The 20327-nt window shown below is 34.8% G+C and overlaps 3 protein-coding genes across 4 annotated transcripts; 2 read left to right on the top strand and 1 right to left on the bottom strand.

The window, feature by feature from the left end:
- Positions 1-5321: 5321 nt before the first annotated feature.
- On the top strand, positions 5322-13603 carry LOC145574987 (putative WRKY transcription factor 20). Its single transcript, XM_081632892.1, has 6 exons — positions 5322-5766; positions 7338-7529; positions 7828-8365; positions 8447-8612; positions 9534-9692; positions 12802-13603. Exons 1-6 carry the CDS (start codon positions 5455-5457, stop codon positions 13304-13306), a joined length of 1872 nt encoding a protein of 623 aa, XP_081489018.1. The 5' UTR covers positions 5322-5454; the 3' UTR covers positions 13307-13603.
- Positions 13604-15082: 1479 nt separating this feature from the next.
- LOC145574989 (uncharacterized) lies at positions 15083-16793 on the top strand. The gene is made up of 2 exons (XM_081632895.1): positions 15083-15398; positions 16090-16793. Exons 1-2 carry the CDS (start codon positions 15161-15163, stop codon positions 16692-16694), a joined length of 843 nt encoding a protein of 280 aa, XP_081489021.1. The 5' UTR covers positions 15083-15160; the 3' UTR covers positions 16695-16793.
- On the bottom strand, positions 16722-20085 carry LOC145574988 (scarecrow-like transcription factor PAT1). 2 transcript variants are annotated; one of them, XM_081632894.1, is made up of 3 exons: positions 19940-20085; positions 18981-19046; positions 16722-18899 (listed from the first exon to the last, which is right to left on the bottom strand). In XM_081632894.1, the coding sequence occupies exon 3, from the start codon at positions 18696-18698 to the stop codon at positions 17505-17507; it is 1194 nt and encodes a 397-aa protein (XP_081489020.1). In that variant the 5' UTR covers positions 18699-18899; positions 18981-19046; positions 19940-20085; the 3' UTR covers positions 16722-17504. The 2 variants fall into 2 exon arrangements, with proteins under 2 accessions (XP_081489020.1, XP_081489019.1); XM_081632893.1 differs by having other exon boundaries at positions 16722-19046.
- Between the last annotated feature and the right edge of the window lie 242 nt (positions 20086-20327).

A 20327-nucleotide genomic window follows, 5' to 3' on the forward strand; every position in this document is an offset into this window, starting at 1 on the left:
TTCACATCAAAATAACATTAGCAGCAATGAGTTTCAAGACATCGTGAAGAGAATCGAACACTTCAGGAGGTATTAAATTTATGGACATGAACACATTTGAACCCTTAAATAGGTTCAAATTAATTGATTTCTAAGAAACCCAGAAAATTGAAAGAAGAAAAGAGGAGAGAGAAAGTGTCTTTAATTTGGAGTTGGAGTAGTGAGAGGAAGAGAGAGAGAGAGAGTGAGAATGAGAGGTTGATTTCTGGGAAACCCATAAAATTGGAAGAAGAAAGGAAGAGAAAGTGTGTGATTTTGAGTTGGAGTAGCTGAGCGGAAGAAAGATAGGGAGTGTGGGAGGAAGATGACTGAGAAAAAGGGCGAAATAACATTCATTATTTAAAAATAACATATATATATAAATTGAAATAATAAGAAGTTAACATCAAAATAACAAAATTTTATAAACCTAGAGTACCGTGTGCATGGTACTCCAGGAGTAAGATATAAATTATGTCATCTCTAAAGTTATTTAAAATACGGAATAATAAGTAGTAAGATATTGAAATAAGATAAACTAAACATAGCTTTATCCGTTTCATGAATTAAAGTGGTCTAGCTATGAGAAAAAATGAGGTCCAGACAACTTTCATAAACTATGTAAATAATTTAATATCATCATATGACAAGAAAAATAATGAAGTAAGACATGATGAGTTAATGATCTGATTAAACCTTTGTAGTGTAATTCTCGAGAATGATTCTACAAGTAAAATGATTAGATTAGTTTTCATGCATTGGATTCTGATCAAGTGTACTGAATATGAACATGGGGTGTTTAATTTGCAGCTTTTTAGGTTTCTCAAATACTTGGATTGTTTCAGCCAAATTTTAGCCGATTTCATTTGAGAATGATTGCACTTTCTAATGGAATTTGTGCTTCACTTGACTCAACTTATGGTAGAAGACCAAGGATTCCACTCAGGTAGGCTTTTAGATGATTAAACTAACTGTCTGACTTCTTCCAAGTGGAATATTTTTTTTACACTATTCGCGTATAAAATCTATTGATATAGACAGGAATTGATTCACATCTTAAGTTACTCGTACTAAGTTACTAAGCATACTAGTACCTATATATCTATATGTACAAGTAAACGTGAAAAGAGAAAAACCATTACTATAGTATTGTAGTTCATATTGCAATTTATGTAGCAAAATATATCATGCCTTGATTTCAATCAAGCACACAATTTATTAAGGAACAAAAAGAATCTTTTTTTAAAAAATAAAATAATTAATATTCCCTCTATATTGTGTGGTTAGGTTTTACAAAATTTCAAAATAATATACATATACTAGTAATTAATTTACCATAAAACACAAGCTTTATTGTTGATCAAATTACATTAAAGTCTCTCTTTAGATTATAAGACTTTAGTTGAATTTGTCAATGACTATAATTTTATTGATTTGAAGGCTATTAATATTGCATTTCAACTAACCTTTTTGGTTAGGGACATTTATAAGATACTCAACTACTCTATAGCAAATTGTTTTAATTCATGAGTTGGGGCTTCTCAATTCAATCTCATCTGAACGAATGTTTTTGCGGGATTTATCACATCCATACAATTAGTCAATTGTTAGACCACTAAACAACTGTAACAAGGGTCTCAATAGCCAACATTTTCAATACTTTTTTTAGGGTGACTTATGCTATAAATTTTGTATTTGTTAAGATCGTAAAAAGAGTATGAATGGACTCTTTAATTCTGAATGGAAAAAATCAATGGAGTTAGTAAGATTTTTATACATAATAAACCGCTTAATGAGTGGACGACTGGACTTGCACTTGAACATATATTTGCCCTCTAAATGGTCTAATTTAGTTATGTTGTATACATAGGTGATTAAAACTTTTTCCAATATTATGAGGCTTAAATTCAACATTCTTGGGTTTCAAGTGTTTAACATTACTCAAAAGACAGCTATTTTGGTCATAGTTTGTTGCAGAATTGGTTATTTCCAAGAGCATAAACAATTTACTTTTCTACATAATTTCTGCAAATTTAGTTTTTAAATCAGTCATTATTTACAAAACTCTTCTGTTTTAGTACACGAGTTGAATTATGGTTAGCAATAGATCCAAAATTCATGTAATTTAAATGCTAGTAGTTATGATTATTGTTAGGTAGTTATAGATCTAGAATTGGTTGGTCTGAATTATTTTTGCACAAAAATAATTGATCATATCATGTGATTGAAAGTACTTAATTGTCATGTTTCAAAATTTGGAATGCAAGTAGTTAGTAGCATGCTTGACCCTTCTTTGATTAGTATCTAGCATATCTCAAGGATTTTATGCTAAAAAGACAAATTTTGCTTGAATCAGAAAATTTCAATTTTCTTTATGGTTTAAAGAAAGTCGTACAAACAATAATGTAGATGGAATTTAATCTTAGATCTTTATCAAATAATCACTTCTCAAAAGACTTTAACCAATTAATTTATAAAATTTATTTTTTCATTAAACAAACATTATTAATCTTTCAATTTTTATAGTGTAGGTCCCATTAAAGTTATTGGTAGATTTGTTTATGAACACCATAATTAGTTTTGGGGTCCTTTGATTTGGCCATGTGACCACATTTAGGTGCTTTTCCCCTTTTGTCGATCGACCAAGTGGGATTTAGACACAAATATCCAAATTCATAGTGACAATCATTATGATGTACCACTATTCTACCTCTCATGATCTTATAATCTATCCTTGAGATTTATCATATTTGGCATCATTCATACATTAATGGATAAACTAGGAAAAAGAAGAATTTTATACTATAAATTAATTCACCTTTCCCCTTTTTGTCTCAAATTATTAGTGTAATGTTGCTCATATAGTCATACAATATACACCCATGAGTTTTTAAAATTTTACACACTTATTACTCTTTAGCGCATCTTGCAAACTATTTTTACAAGTCTTTTTGTCCTTAATTAGTAGAATGTTTGTTTTACGTCTAGATGTAACTACATATTCACACCTCCTTGACTCCTCATATGTTTTGAACAATGTAACACACATAATAGGGGTGGGAAAGGGTGTAATTTATACACATGTATGATATGAGATGGAGAAACAATTGGTTGGTTGTTATAGTTCATAACTTAAATTTTCCTCTTTTTTCTCTCTCTTTTAGGCCTATAAAGTTAAACAAGTTGTTTTTATTAGATCTTAGTTGATGTAAACTTGTAAAATTTGTTGATTGTTATATAGCTTGTTACTCGTATCGACTATTTGTTAGTAATTAGCTATCACAAAGTTATTTAATAGGCATTATACAAAAGTAGATACAAACCTAAATTTTAAAAAATACGGGTCACTAAGCTATCTTAACAAAGCTAATTTTGGTGTGTATAGTAATTTATGTAAAGCAATTTATAACTTTTAAAGAGTTAGGGTTTACCGTCATGTTGCTGAATATTAGGACCGAAAAGTGAATAAAAAAACTATCATAAAATTAAAGCTATTATGAGTTTTTTTTTTGTTTTTTCTTTTTTTTTTTTTGACAAAAAGCTATTACGAGTTGAGCACATACTAAAGAAAATTCTGTTATACTTATGTGATATTTTTCACGAGCTTGAAATGTTGATGTAATTTGCTACTATGATAAATAATTTACAGTCTTAGGCATCACATGTATCCTCAAAGAATAAAACATGATATTTGTGATTTTAGCGTTACAATCTGAATCTCAATGCTAAACACACCATGATATATTAAATATTGATAATAGACTGTATGCATGAAATGCATCAAGCTCTCAAGTTTACGTTATAGGCTTTTAATTTGTAATAATGCTACAATTATGAATTATAATATCTAGAACAACCTAATTAAGGGCATGTTTTGAACTGAACTGAACTGAACTTATTGGAGCTGAACTGAACTGAATAATTTATGAGAGAAGAAAATTAAGAACTGAACTGAACTGAATGAACTTATTGGAACTGAACTGAACTAAAAATAATCTGGAAAGAACAGGCCCTAAGACGTGCTAAGGAGTAAGGAGTATAATTAAATTAATTTTAGTAGATACACATATAATAAAATGGGAGTTTCCCGTCAAAAAGTAAAATAAACTTACTATAGTAGTGTGTAAGATTAATACAACTATGTTTAATTAGTATGAATGATCATAGACATCAATACAAGTTGTAAAATTGGAGACCACGAGTAATGTTTTTTTGCGTTTTATTTTAACTAACTATATACAAAACTATGCAACACGCTAACACATTATGCATATGATCGATCTTAAGTAATATGACAACAATCATCACATAATCAATGCTAAATTTCACCATGTTAATTTTCCTACAAACAAGTTTTCACACTAAAATAATTAAGGGTGCGTATTATTAACCGATTTATCATAACTTATCTTACTCCGTGTGTTAATGTGACTTTTTTTTTTGAAGGAATGTGACTTTGTTTTTTAAGTATTACATTTTTTTTTTTTTTTTTTGCAAAATACTCCATTTTAATACTACGTATTAAATCTAATATTTTATTTAATATTTATTTTTCTAAAATTATTAAAGTTATTTAATTTACCGAATTTTTTATTTCTAAAAACTTATCTTATTTGAACTTATATTATCTAAAATAATTAAGACAAATCATGCCTTAACTTTTTTTTTTTTGAAAGACCATGCCTTAACCTTTTAATTGTCTAGGAACTTTATTATTTACATAGGAACTTTATTTTCCTCCACTTAGGCCCTATTCACTCCACCTTAAAAAAATAATATTAAGTAAAAATAATTTCAGTTCAGTAAAAATAAGTACAGTTCAGTAAAATTAATTTCAGTTCAGTAAAAATAAGTTCAGTTCAGTAAAATTCAGTTATCTTAAAGAAGAATTATAATATAAAATCAGTAAAAATAATTTCAGTTCAGCAAAAATAATTTCAATTTAGTAAAATTAATTTAAGTTCAGTAAAAATAATTTAAATTCAACAAATATAATTTTGTTTCAGTAAAAATAATTTTCAGTTCAGCAAAAATAAGGTGAGGAGAACGAGGTTTTATTACTTACCTAATTATATTTCAACTAGTATTATTTCCAAAAATCCAACATAACTTGAGAATTATCTAGTTTTTATCTTTTTTTTTTTTTGAAACATCTAGTTTTTATCTATTACGGAGTATGATACTTTTAATTATTGTTTTTTTTTTTTTTAATTTCCCACCCCTAACAAAAATACAAAAAGTGAATTAAAAAAAAAGGCGTTTAATTTCATTACATTACACAAGGAGATAGACCCCACAAATTCCAGATCCGTTGCAACTAGTCAACACTCTCACGTCTCCCACTCTCTTTCCCTCTTTCTCATTTTCTCTCTCCTCTCTTCTCATTTCTCCTCTTTCTCTCGAAATCCCCAAAATACCCCCGCCGTCGATGCACTGATGGACGCCCCTCCGACCTCCTCCTCCGGCAATTCTCCGGCGACTTCCGGCGGTCTGATGATCGCCTCCATTGACGGCTCTGATCTTCGCAACAACACCTCCTCCGAACCCACCTCATCAAACCCCCAATTTCACAATAATAATAATAATAATAATTTAATTAATAATAATAATAATTTGAATAATAATGCAAAGTATAAATTAATGTCGCCGGCGAAACTTCCGATCTCAAGATCGTCTTGCATTTCAGTTCCTCCTATGTTCAGTCCGACGTCGTTTCTTGAGTCCCCTGTCTTCCTCTCCAACCTCAAGGTTTTTCTTCATTTTCTCTCTCCTTAATTTTTGTTTTTATTGTAAATTTTTGATTTTTTTATGAGCTCAATTTGATTTTATGTACTGGGTAGTTTGGAATTTGATTTTGATGAAATTTGCCTTGAATTAGGACAGTTTTTTTTTTTTTTTTTTTTTTTTTTTTTTTTTTTTTTTTTTTTTTTTTTAAAGACAGTTTAGGTTAAATGATATGCATGAAATTGGTTTTGTTAGAATTTATTGGGTGATTTTTTTTTTTATTTCTGAATTTAAATTGGTAAATTTGTAAGAATCGGTCCCGGGAATCGGTGTTTGTAAGTAGTTTCTTAGCTTAAAATTGGTGATTTTTTTTACTAATGAGGGCAAAATGATACGAATTAGTTACTTGAATGATATTTTTTGAGCTATATTACTGTGGTTGATTTTATTTTTGTATTTAAAATTAATTAGGTTGGTGAATCGAATTCGAAACATTGTCATTTCATGGAGGTTTTGTGTTTTTGGGAATTTTTATATTTTATTTTTGCAGTAGGAAGATATTTTAAAAATCTTATGAAAAGCTATGAAATTTTGAGTCATTTCAATTATTTCTAGTGGGGAATTTTTGGGATGTTGGTGGGCTGTAAGATTCTTAATTTTAAACTAATTAATATGAAGTAGAGATTTTATTTTTATTTTTTTAATTTTTGGGGATTCATGATTTTTGTAATTTGTAAAGAACAACGATGGGGCGAGGGGGGAAGAAACAAAGAGAGCATGAAATGAGATGCTTTGTTCATGTGTTTATTAGATAATCGTTGTTTAGACAAGTGCTTAGTAATGGGAGGAGAAAAGAAATGTAGAAAATGTGTTAATGGAGGGGAGTGTCGATTCTGATGCTTGTTACGTAATATTGTATTGTTTAATTAGGTTTGTTGTGCCATCTTCTATTGTTATTCTAAAGGGTTTTGTTTCCTGTTGAGAATATGCTTGTGTCCTTTAATCTTTACAAGTGTTGAGCCTTTTGATTTGTTTAGTTCTTTGTTCAAATCGCAGCGTTGTTTCTTCACAAATAGTGATATTTTTGCCTTTTTACTTCCATTTGGTGCTGTTGCTTTTGTTTCTCTGTGGGCTGTCTTTGTTCTGTTTTTCGTGATTGGATGTCCAACGGTTCACTGCCATTTTTATACCACATTAAGACATTTTTCGTAAGAGTATCAATTTTTTCAACTATTCTTGATGGGCCTTGATGAGAAAAGTTTTGTTCCATGTTAGTTACCATTGTCTGACTACCTGGATTATGCTTTAGAATTTGCCGCATTTGATGTGTTTTAGTGTTGTGGATTTGTTTCCAATTGTTAAATATGTCAAACCTATATATAGTGATATGCTAGTTCACTGAAACATTGATAACTAGGGTGGTAGCTCTGTCCTCTTTTATTTGTCTGTGATAAGAGCCCCATCTTTTATATCTCCATTTCTTGTTATTGCTTGGTCCTTTTGTTTTGTTTTGCTAAAAACTCTACATTGGTTTAGTTTGATGCGGCCTTGAGGTAGGAAAATTAATCGTTGTGCTGATAAACTCTATATTTCAGGGAGAACCTTCTCCAACAACTGGTTCCTTTTTCAAGCCGCAAATGATGCAGAATTCATCTAGTGGGTCCACCACATACCCATCTGTTATAAATAGCTCTAACACCTTTGATAATGCTCAATCAAGTGGCTTTGAGTTCAAACCTAACACAGGATCATATTCTTTTGGAGGCTTTGCATTCTCAGGATCTCTGGTAAATATACTTCCGTTAGGTTTTTTGTTTTAAACTTTCACTTGCTTGAACTACTATTCTATAACAAATTGTTGAATTTAATCCCCCTTTTTATAGTTCTGTTAGATGTGTCGACTGTAAATACAGGAATATATATTGCACTAAACTCTTATCGGTAGTTTTTGATGTTGTGCTTCAGAGATTGATTGTTTTAGAATTTTTGAGGATTGACTGCAAATATATATAAAAAAATTCCCGCCCCCCTAGCTCCACCATAATATGTTTAGTATCCTACCTCATTTTTTCTGTTGCAAACTAGGCTTCTTCCTCAGATCTGAATCAACAGCATGCTGGGCAAGCTAACCAAGTCCAGCCAGAGTGTCCACCTCAGTCATCTGATCCACCTGTAGTAGTTAAAAGTGAACCGGCACCTGTAAATGAACAGAGACCAGCTATGGTACCTCCATCCTCTGGTTTACCCACCGAAGCTGATTCCAACGAATTCAATCAAAAATCTGAATCTAATAATGAAGGTCAAACACCACCAACTGAGCAGAAAGTATTAGGCTCTCAAGTATCTGAGCGAACTTCAGATGATGGATATAATTGGAGGAAGTATGGACAAAAGCTTGTCAAGGGAAGTGAATTTCCGCGAAGTTATTATAAATGTACACATCCAAACTGTGAAGTTAAAAAATTGTTTGAGCGATCGCCTGATGGGACAATAACTGAGATTATATACAAGGGCCAGCATGATCATCCAAAACCTCAACCTAATCGCCGACTCCCTGCTGGATCTATGCTGTCTGCACTTGAAGATAAGTCTGACAGAGTGACTCCCTTTAATGGTCAAGAAGGTAACTGAGACAATGCTCATATGAAGTCAGCTCTTTATATGTAGCTAACATCATTTACCTTCTCTTGTAATGATATCGCAGGAATGCCTGCAAACTCATATGGCCAAACCGCGAATAACAATGAGCCAGGTGGCACCCCTGACCAATCCCCTGGTGGGGCTAATGACAATAGTGGAGAAATTGGCGCTAACCAGTTAAATAGGATTACAGAAGATGCTGATGATGACGATCCTTACGCAAAGAGGAGGTATTATATGCTTAAAATTTTCCTCTAATGCATTCAAATATATGCTGGCTAATGAACTAGGGGGGGTGTTTGTTTTAAGAAGGGGAAAGGAAAATACGGGGTAATGAAAGATTAGACCTCAAATTTGTCTTTGTTTTAGATTTAGTAAGGTAATCACTTAATATTTCACCACCTCTTACCTTTTTCTCTTCCCACATCCACAGCCACTCTTTCCCTTCTACTTTTTCCACAACCACCACCAGTCACCGCCATGGCACCACCACAACTCCCACTTATCCATTGGTTCAACTTTCAAGTAAAGTTTCTTTTCTATATCAAGTGGTTGGGGTTATTTCATGGTGGGTGAGGGCAAGTGGTAAGTGAAGGCTTATTTAAGGTTGTATAGGTGTTTCTGGATGGGCGGTATGCGGGTGTAGAGTTTTCTGGATGGGTAGTGGTAGTTTTTAGGTTGGTGGGCTTGAGTAATTGTTGGTTAAAGGCTGATTTAATGGTGGCTTGGGTGGGTTTTAGATGGGTGGGGATGGGTTTTGGTTGTTAGAGATGATTTTCATGGTGGTGGGGGTGGGTTTCTGGTGGTTGGGTAAGACTGTTGGTGGTTGGGTGAGTGTGGTGGTCAAAGTAGTGGTCAATGATGGCTATGTAGTAGATGAGAGAAAGGGTAATTGAAACCATAGGGGGGGGGGGGGGGTGAGGGATGAGTGTAGAGGACTTTGAGGTAACTGAGTGGGGGGAAGGGAATGACCTAATAGACATAACCAACAACTAAGGTAATCAGCCTTGTTGATTTCATTACCCTATGTTGAATAATTTAGACCAAATTGCCCCCTTATGATATTTGTTACGAAGATTGAAAATTGCAAATAGGTGAAATGGACATCAATTCAGTAATTAAGCTAATAAAATAATGATATGTCTTACCAGGAGGATGGAAATAGGTGAAATGGACATCAATTCAGTAGTTAAGCCTATCCGAGAACCTCGTGTTGTTGTTCAAACAGTGAGTGAGGTTGATATTCTTGATGATGGGTACCGCTGGCGCAAGTATGGTCAGAAAGTGGTGAGAGGAAACCCTAATCCAAGGTATGTCTTGTTGCCATATTGGCTGTACCTTATCACTTCTCCATGCAGTTTTATATATCAGCTATATGTGTGCAGTTGTGCACCATCACATGAGGGCATGTGGTTTTATATATCAGTTCTAAAAGGAATTGCCTGTGAATTTCTAAATGGCTTTTCCTAAGCCTGGCTTGACATGATTCATTATTTTTCATTGGCAGTTTTGTTCAAAACCAGGGAGGCTGTTTCTATTGTTGGGCTTTAAGCTTTTGATAGGAACCTATCTGCACAATCTTGCTACATAGCTTTGTTTCATGTCTCTTTATTACAGTGCCTCTTTCTCTAGCTTGCCTCTTATCTGCAAGTGTTTGAAATAAAATCTATACAGCCATTACCTGCAACCCCAAAGCCCAAGGATAATTCTCGGTGGTGGGGATTGGGGGAAAGTATATGGAGTATATATATGAAATGTGAAAGAAAATGTAGGAAGATTCATAAACAACATATTCTTAACAATGTCAATTTAGAAATGGTCTTTCAACTTTACCTCAAACAACATATTCTTAACAGTGTCAATTTAGAAATGGTCTTTCAACTTTACCTCCTCTAGATAGAGAGACTTTAACGCTTTGTTTGGATATCAAAGAAGGAAGGAAAGGATGGAGAGGGAAAGAGGAGAAAGGGGAGGGAAGAGAAAGGGAGGGAAAAGGTGAGCTCCATTTTCCCTCCAAATCTCTCCAGTTTATAAGGGATTATTATGCTTGTTAAAGAGAAAGGGAAAATGGATCCCTCCCTCTCCTTTTCCCCCTTCCTTCCTCCAATCTTTTACCCAAACAAGAGTTGTCCTCCTCCCTTTCTATTCTCTTCTTTTCCTTCCATTTCCTTCTTTTTAAACAAAGTGTAAGTTGTATCAACTCACTGAATGGATTAAACAAAGTGTAAGTCTTGCTAGTTTTTATGAATCACTGGGGACCAGATATGAAACTAATAAATAGACCTAGGCATTTAGTATAAGCTATGATGAATTGTAGGACTTAGCAGTTGAAACTAGTGCTAGAGTTAATGTCTGTATCAAGTTCAGTTCTGCCTGAGAATGAATACTGTATGAGAACTCAAGTGTCATGGCAGTCCCAGATGTCAAAGGTTACGATAGAGTATTGCACTGCAACATAATCGTTTAAGCTAATACATGACCGACAAATTAGGGAAAAGGAAGTGTGTCTTGGGGGGGGGGGGGGGGGGAGCTTTATTTAGACATAGTTTAAGTAATTTTTAGAGCTTTTAAACCACTTGTGGATGTGGTTATGAATAATATCTTTGTTGATTACTGAACAGTAAATAAATCAGAACCTGTAAAAACTGCACCAATTTTAGGTGGAGCTCAGACATCTAATTAGAGAGAGAAAAACCGGGATTCAGTATGATATTATTGGCTGTGGCGAAGTAGTCCTTAAAGGGCAGTGTTGCCTTTGACTTTGAGAGTGTATTCCAGAACATGAAGAGAACAATAAAGATGACTTAATTTGCTGGTGACAATTAAGTTTTTACAGCCTTGAATCCTTGATAATGTTCTTGCTTTATATGGGACATCTTCAATTTTTTGAAAAGAAACAAGGTAGTAGGAATAAGTAAATTAGGAAAAGAATAACATTATCATGATAAGCCAAGAACTGTATGTCCTTAATTACAAGTTATTTTTGTCAGAATGGCACATGGGTATGTGTGTTGGGTATAGATTATAGATTGTCAAAAATTTATTGTCCTGATATCAGACACGGTCACATTGATGCAGTGACAAGACGATTATGAAACCAATTTCCAAGTTCAAACTTTGCATGCTTTTAGTGACAAGACGATTATGAAACCAATTTCCAAGTTCAAACTTTGCATGCTTTTTCACATTAGAAATACATGTTGATTTGCTGGTTTACTACTTTAAAGAAAGTTCTAAATTCTCCTGGGCCCAATTGATAAACTAGTAGATATAATGGCGAACTTTAGCATACAATTTAGGACCCGATTAATAAACTAGTAGATATGAATTGTAAACTGATTCTTGTGAGCTCAGTTGGTATGTGCTTCTGTTATGGTCAGTTGGCCACAAATTATTATTGGTGCTATCTGTTTTGAGTTTTTGGTTGATCTTTCTACCCTAACCATGTTTCGGCAATCATCTCCCTTACATAATACATACCTCATCTCTCCCCCTTCTCTCTCCCAGGTTGTTTTCTGGTTAATAATCCCTGAAACATATTAATAATCTCGTTGAGTAGTCTGATAAACAATCATTCCACTTGGCTTGGCTAGGCCCAACCGCCCAAGTCATTTTGCAATTCAGAAAGATCAAGGCTTGAAGTCTTGAACCACTCTCACCACCACCACAGTCCACAATATTTTTTCCTCCCATGGTCCGATTTTTTGTAATTTTTCAAGTAACTCTTTATCTTTGCATTCTCATTAATCCATAAAAAACAAAATTATATTTTATCCTTTACATTCTCATTTCCCTGAATTTTGTAACTGAATGAAGTGATTAGAACATCCTACTAATTTTTTTTTTAATTCCTTGCAAGATTTTATTCCTCTCTTTTCTGCTTCTAACATTGCTTTTGCTCCCCTCTTTCAATTCTTCTGTGATTTTGTTTGGCGGAAAATGAATTCGAGAACTGAGAAAGGCATGGGAAGGGGAGGGGGAGGTTATTGGAAGGGCAGAGGAGGGGGAGATATTTTAAGACTGAATCAAAGAAAATCTAACTGCAATGAACTTTGAACCTAAGTGCTGGATATATAAATTTAGCATAGCAGTAAAATTCAGTACTTGTTGGCCTTGGATAACAATAGGACAAGTTGTGTCATTGTAAAATAGCCGCATTTGACTTGAAAGATCTACTGGACACCTCTCGTGACTGCATGAGCTTGGCTGTGCATGCTTGAGCTTTTTACCTTTTTGGGGCTGAGGCCTCAGAATATGAATCACTCTTATATTAGGGTTTTTCCTGGGAAGGAAAGCAATATTATCTTAGGTCTCTTCGCAGAAAGTGTTGAGCATTTTTTTTTTAAATAGTCTTCTGGCTCTTACTTTGGGCTTCCGCTTTACTAAATGCATTACTGCCCCCCATTCTTTTTTATGCAGGAGTTATTACAAGTGCACTCATCCTGGATGCCCAGTTCGGAAACATGTTGAGAGGGCATCCCATGACCCAAAAGCTGTCATAACAACATATGAGGGGAAACACAATCACGAAGTACCTACAGCTCGGAATAGTAGTCATGACACTGCTGCCCCACAAGCACAAAGTATGGCATCAAGGATGGGCTCACGTGAAAGCAATGATGCAGTAAGCCTCGATCTTGGTGTGGGGATCAGGTCAGGCTCTGGGTTCGTCCCTGGTCATCAGCAGCAGCAAGCTATGGGTGGTGAGCATTTACCTGGCCAGCCGCAGTTTAGCAGTCATAATCTGTTGTTGCTTCAACAAAATCCAATGTCGACTTTTCCTGGTTATGTAAATGGTGGTATGGTGCTGTATGGTTCTAGGGAAAACCATAGTCAAGGGCATAGTATTGGAAATCAGCCTGTAAATCACTCATCAACTAATTCATATCAGCAGAACATGGGAAGAATACTCATGGGTCCCTAGATTAAGAAGAGGAATCGAAAATATGACAATTTCTTTTTCTTCTCTCTTTATATGCTTTATTTATATCTTTATTTGCATAGGATGGCTAGGTATCGCAATTTTAGTGAAATCAAATTCTCGTTGCTTGTTAGCTATTCCTAATGGTTATTTTCCATTTCAACTGGCTATACAACCAGAAAAGACAGTAAATTTCATCAGCCGAGCCAAGAGCTTGTGTACAGTTTGTTGTAAACGAGCAATAGAGATCAAGAATATATTTGTTTGAAATGAATGAAAAAAGGCCCTTTTTTAGAGTAATTGTTTAGTTGATTTGCTATTTTGGACCTTGATTTCACTAAAAACTTATTACTCCGTACTATATTTCTGTGATATACAATTTTTCTTTGTGATTTCGGGATAGAAAATAGAGCTTGTTTTATCGCTTACCAATTACTCGTACCATACAAAACATTACCTGTAATTTTGAAGAGTGACCATCTAAATTTGTCCCAACAGTTTTGTTTTGCAGGACCACAGCAAGTCCCGAGCGAAAAGGATAGGTTCAATTGTCAAGTCGTTTGCCACCCCTCCACACAAAACCCTTCTTGTCAAAGCACTTGTACTACTAGTAGCACAGGCTGCACAGCTAGCACTCCGCTTACCATAGAAAGCACGAACACACCATCCAAGTGTCCAGCTTGAATACACCTAGAACACCTGCAGGCACAGCACATACATGTCTGACACACGAAATTGACATAAACTTGATTAACTGTTTGTAGTCCAATGAAAAAGATTACAAACTATACATTCCATCGGCGGCATAATTATCTACGTAAAATGAAAAGGATTTGAAAGCAATCAATAACAAAATCTCAGACGAGAATATGATAAACCTTCATGAGAGGTTACTATTGTTCTCATTTTGGATATTTTTTTAGCAAAAATGAGTAGTTATGATTGCTGTTGTATAAGGTTTGTTCACCTTATTTCCTCTCATTTCAGAAAAATAAGTTTAGATAAGGGTTAATAAGTTCAGATAAAATAAGTTCAGGAAAAATAAGTTTAGATAAGTTGTGATAAGGGTTAATCAAGGCTACCCAAGTTCAATTTATAACTAAAATAAGTTCTAACAAGGGTTAATAAATTCAAACAAGTAAAAATCAGGTGAATAGTTAGCACCAATTCTCTAGTTGGGAAGCTAATCGCGCAACATATTATGTTGTAGCCACAAATCATCATGTCTAGACGCATCAAGACATTCACCCTTACATAGATAGTCAATTTCCTTATTTTATTTCCTTAAGTGAGTTAGAATTTAGTATTGAATGAAGACTATTCTAACTATTATAAAGTTTATTAGTGTTCAAGCTAAAGTTTATTAGTGTTCAAGCTAAAAATCGCAAATGCACCACTGGTATAGCTACTAGCTTGATATTTTAAATATTCGCAATCCCTTCCCTTAATCATTGGAGTTGCTCTAATGTGATCGTTCATAATTAATTTCGGACATAAAGACACATTCAGACCAAAATGCTGAGACAGGAGGTAAGTAACACATTAACATGTGAATATGAAGAGCAAGAATAGTCCCTAGTATTTATATCCAAAGAGGTCCTACCTTATAGTAAACACGAACATTTTGCATGGATATGATGTACCAATTTTATTTCTTGCTCAAGAAAGAAACAATAAAAATTTGTCTTCAATGAGGTGAATGTTATGGCAAATTATATGAAAAGTACAAATTCTTTAATATCTTCTGTTTTTATCCCTTTGGTTTTCCCTCTACTCTACAAACTGATGCAATTTAGCCAAGTTTTTGGTACTCTTAACCTCTCAATTTAACACATTCATAATTTCATACCACAAATAATGCAGGTTGAAGGCAGAGGGAAGCTGGAGATAAAAATGCAAGCTATGTGGATTTCATTAAACAACAGTTGTAGGAACAAGATGAACGATGTCATTTGTCGGCCAAAGAAACTCTCCAAGCAAAGAAACCTAGACCTACTCGAGGAGGATAAGCATGAACATGAGGTTCTCATTGGTAGTAAAGTTATGGAGAGTGTAATAAGCTACAAGCAAACTGCCCCTTCTAGCAGCTTCAAAGGTATCCTGGTGACGCATCTAACTTTTCTTTTTCTTCTGTTGATAAGTTGAAAGATCTTACTGAACCAGACCCCTCAAGAGTCATCTATATAGGTTAACCCTTGAGAGTGAAGGGGAAGGGGTGAGAGGGGATAAGAGAATTCCCTACTTTTTTTAAATAAATAAAACTCGTGGTAGGATTCAATCCTTTGATCTCAAAACAAGGTAGACATATAGAGCGTGTTACACTAGATTTTGAGTAACTTTTAGTGATTTGACTTAGTTTCACATTAAAATACAACTGTAGAGAAAAAAAAAAAAAAAAAAAGTGGATTGGTTTGACAGATATATAGATTAGGGAAAAGTATTAAAAGTTGTACATTAAGTTAGAGCTGGCCTGGGACAATCATGATTGAAAAATGTTAGCTTGAAGCTGGGAGAAGTATTATGTATTTTTCGAGCTTCTAGTCGAATCAGGCCGAAAGGGTTAGAATGTTGGATAGAGCATGAAGAATTTGAGTACTACATCATTAATTTACAATCTATGAGGCTTCAAGGGTCATGAATTAGGATGTCATTTTAGAGGTTAGGAAATGTTTTACTGTCAATTATTGAAGTGTTAGCTTCAGATTTCTTAAATTACTGCTTCTAAGCATCATTTTGATATTTCACTATAGGGAAATGTAAGTCTAACTTGTATTTGCATTTTACAGAAATTGGTATAGGAGACCCATCAAGGAAAGTCATTGAAAAGATCCTTGGAGATGCTTTAACAAACCCGGCAAAGAAAATCTCGAAGATCAGAAATGTATTCAGGGTGAAAAACTCATCAGAAGTACTTGAGAAGTTTGAGAAGTATAGGGACATGGTGAAGCAGAAAGCTAAGGAGACAGGAGACAAGCAACCCAGGAGCTTGGTCGACGGGAATGAGCTCTTATGTTTCTATGTCACAACCATGACTTGCCACAGCAGACAATCAGAGATGGTTTCAGGACCCTGTGACCATTCTTACTGTAACTTATGCAGGACTATATGCTCTAGTTTCGACATGAAGTACACAAAAAGGTTCGGTGTTCAACTATGTACCAGCAGCGAGGCCTTAAGGGAGAGTATGAAAGCAGTTCTAAAGGGAAGGAATTCAAAAAGGGCAGTAATTATCTGCAGGATCATAGCAGGGAGAATAAAAAATACAAATGATAGAGCAAGTGAAGAGTACGACTCGATTAGAAATTATAGAGGCTTTTGTTTCAAGTCTGAGCATCTGATAGTGAAAAGCCCTAATGCTGTACTTCCTTGCTTTGTTGTAGTATTAAACTAAGTTGGATTAATTCATTCACTCAACATATCATGTACAAAAGCTAGAAATAATAATAATTATAATAATTGGATAGCAAACAGAACAGTTTTGGATTCCTGCAGCAGCTACTTGTATTTTTGTACAGAGGGGTTTCCTAAAGCCATTACACGAGTACAGATTCGAAGGAAAGCTTGAAAACTTCTCACTGCTTCATGAAGGAGAAAAGAGGCTAAACATAACCAGAACCTAGAACCTAACTAAAATTTAACACATAAGAATTTGAGCCATCAATTGTCAAAATCTAGATAAGTATCGTGTAATGTGAGAACCTTCAATTGCAGCCTGTAGGTCAGCAACATAGGTAGCTCCATTGCCCTCACTACGACAAAGTGGATTTTCCATTCATCTTTTATACAGAAGGCAAACCTGGCAAATTATCTGCCACTGAGTTAGCTTCACCGCCAGTATGATGTTCACACTGCATTCCGAGCTGAGAAATGTGTTGACATCAGTGAGGACAGCAGCAAGCAAATGATGCAGATGAGCATGCACTCTTTCCAGTATAAGCTTCAAGGCCAAACCATCAGTTTCAAATTCCAAGTGAGTAATGTTGAAGACTTGAAGTCCCCTGCTAGTGGAAGTCCTCTTATGACGCAAATAATATTTAGGAGCTCCACCAATCACACCTCTGCCTTGGGCATATAATAGTTATGGTTTGAATCTCTCTAGAAAGATAGCAGCCTGAGTTAAGAGTTTTAAGCTTGATATAGAACCCCAGGTATCATATGCCTCAGTCATTCTCGAGGAAACCTCCAAACACTTTGTTGAACCTCATTGCCATGCGCAAGATGTAACCATAGCTCGGTTCATCCACCCAAGATAAAGTGTTCCATCTCTCTCTTCAAGTCCATAACACCTGCTGTATTTCTGCAATAAATTTTTGATAGTAGCATTTACTAGTGGGTTCAGAGGATATGGTTTAAACCCAGCCATTGTAAACCGGGATCTCCACTTCCCATGTAGCTCATGCCGTTCCACTCTTTCAGCACCCTCACATGCTATGATGTTGACAATCTCTTTTGCTAAGCAGTGCTGCTCAACGTTGATCCGCTCCTTGCGATCCTTTGAGAGGGTAACATTGATTGACTCGAAAATTGCAGAATAATATTCAAGGGTCTCAAGAAACCGAGGGTAAAAAGGAGCTGAATTTGTGTTCAACTCATACTCAACAAGGGTAACCACCTTGGGTGACCAGCTCTTAACGAGCCTCAATAATGTATCTCGGTGATTCTGAGGTCCAACACTCTCATCTGGTATGTGGTGCAGTAAGAAAGGAAAATTGACAGCCAAGGCTTCTTCAGATTTCAAAACAAGGTTTTGAACTTTTACCTCAGTGCCACAACAAAGTGCTGCAGCATGAAACTCGAATGGTAGGTTACATGCCTTAGCAAGCATAGACAATCTCTCTCCGACAATGTTGAGTCCTCCTCCACGAGCAAATTCAGATGTAGAATCGTCAATGCCTGTTATACGAACTCGTGGGGGGCCACCAGGCCGAGCTGCCAATGCTTGGATAAGGCTAACCCATTGACTCCCTTGAGCAATCTGAAAATCAATTATATGAATTTTGTCCTCATTCTTCAGGGCCTCAGCAATTGCCCCATTAGCTGACATATACCCGAACTTGAAATATGGGCAGACTTCATAGAGCACCTGCATATAAGAGAGGAATTCACTGCTAGTGGGCTCCTTACAGTTTAAGGCTCTGTAGATAGAGATTCCCGAAGAAGAATATCGCGCAATTAACCCTTCTAATATGTAGGCTCCCAACCTCTGAATCGGTTCACCAGAAACCGAAACCATATGTTGTAGCTCAGAAATCAACCACTCAGCAGTCAGCAAATCATCATTAGATATCGCTTTTGCACAAGCAATTAGTACCTCCCTAAGTTCCCTTCTCGATATCATCTCCCTCAACTGTTGCCAATTCTCATTGTAAAAGCTATCTGAAGTAGGTTCCATCATGACAGACTCGAGCTCTCTGAGATGATGCCAAAGATTACCAATTTCAAGCGAATCAATTGAAGGGGATTCAGGATCGAAAAGTGAAACTGTGCTCCCGTTACCAGAGATGCTTCCGGTTGATGGAGATCCACAAGGGTTATCTACACCACTTAACAAGGAAGATTCAAAGGTGCAATATATTCCTTGAAGATTTCTAAGATTCTGCATTTTGTATATTGACCTTGATTCAGATCTTGGAAGAAGTACAATGTAATGAAGTTGTTATCAGCAACTAATACTTGCCTTTAAAGACTGAAAACGTCGCCTGAGTCTTAATTTATTTCTGAACAAACTTCCTGGTTAGAAATTCTGCATCAAAGGAACAGAATGGCCTTAGATAACTGATGTCGAAAACTCGAAATCATATGCAGTATATACAGTAATAGAAACTATAGGAATCAAAGTGGCTTATTCATGGTGATTTTATACAGAATTTATTTTGCAATTCACAAAATTACAGGAGAAATCAAACAATACTATTCAACATGATAAGCAAACAGTGAAATGGAATAATAGTAATCAATTATTTCCTGAAACATAAAATTTTGACATTCTTGTAAGAATTGTGATACATCAACCAGATTCTAAGAACAGTTAAAACATCCTTTTCACCTAAAATTATTGAAATCAAACCAAATTACATGAAAATAAACCAATTTTTTTTTTAAACCAATTAAACAAAGTTCAAATGATCTGAAATCCCAATTACCATGTAATCACCAAATTCAATTATCTAACCCAGAAAAAATCAGCTTATCAAACCCATAATTCAACTAACAAAGTCCAAAAACCCCTTTTACAAAAGCTGAAAGAAAAGAGATTAAAGATTCAATCTTTAAAACCTAGAACACTTGAAAACCTAGAACAATCACTAGAATTACATAAATACCCATTTATCATTCAGCAAACAACTACCCATTTCCAGCTAAAAATCAGCATAAAATCACTCAAAACTTCATATTACTCAAAAATTCAAGCCAATCTCATAATAATGCAAATAACAAAGATTACTCGTATTATACACTCGGTTGTACCTAACTCTAATATCGGCCGTCGGCGTGCCTAGAGCTAGGTACGACCGACATAACAAACCCTTTACAAATTAAGAAAAAAGATTCAATCTTTGGTAAAAACTAAGAACACCGACATCATATTGAAGCTTACGAATTAAGAAAGATGGGTTTTTTAGAATTTCTACTAACCAGAATTTTGGTTTAATTTAGAGCTGTAGCTTCTCTTCTATGCCGCCAAGTTCAAGTCCAAAAGAATAAAATTATAGGCTTCTCTTTTCACCTGAAGAAGGTCAATTTAGTTTCTAGTTTACTCGGTTAGATCTTAGATAGATGAATTCTTTTGAACCTTTTTTATAGGAGAAGTGCAAGTTACACAAGTTACAACAATACTTAAACCTTGTTGTTCTACCAAAATTTCCATTTTGCCACCACTGTGTACAGTCCAAACTATTACGGAGTACAATATTCCTTCCGTTTCATACCTGTTCTCTATTGTTATTTACTTTGATCATACTCCAAAATTTTTACTTGTATATGAATATGATGAAAGAATTTACTAAATCAGCACCTCTTATAA

Source organism: Chenopodium album, chromosome 13, assembly GCF_948465745.1.
Source record: "Chenopodium album chromosome 13, dcCheAlbu1.1, whole genome shotgun sequence".
In the NCBI taxonomy this organism is placed as follows: Eukaryota; Viridiplantae; Streptophyta; class Magnoliopsida; order Caryophyllales; family Amaranthaceae; genus Chenopodium; species Chenopodium album.

What these genes read in the sequence shown, in the direction of transcription:
- LOC145574987 (XM_081632892.1), top strand. Translation starts at nt 5,455, where the DNA reads ATGGACGCCCCTCCGACCTCCTCCTCCGGCAATTCTCCGGCGACTTCC. An exon ending in TCTTCCTCTCCAACCTCAAG is followed by an intron (nt 5,767 to 7,337) that starts GTTTTTCTTCAT and finishes TCTATATTTCAG; the next exon opens with GGAGAACCTTCTCCAACAAC. An exon ending in TCCCTTTAATGGTCAAGAAG is followed by an intron (nt 8,366 to 8,446) that starts GTAACTGAGACA and finishes ATGATATCGCAG; the next exon opens with GAATGCCTGCAAACTCATAT.
- LOC145574989 (XM_081632895.1), top strand. Translation starts at nt 15,161, where the DNA reads ATGCAGGTTGAAGGCAGAGGGAAGCTGGAGATAAAAATGCAAGCTATG. An exon ending in CCCTTCTAGCAGCTTCAAAG is followed by an intron (nt 15,399 to 16,089) that starts GTATCCTGGTGA and finishes TGCATTTTACAG; the next exon opens with AAATTGGTATAGGAGACCCA.
- LOC145574988 (XM_081632893.1), bottom strand. Translation starts at nt 18,905, where the DNA reads ATGCAGAATCTTAGAAATCTTCAAGGAATATATTGCACCTTTGAATCT.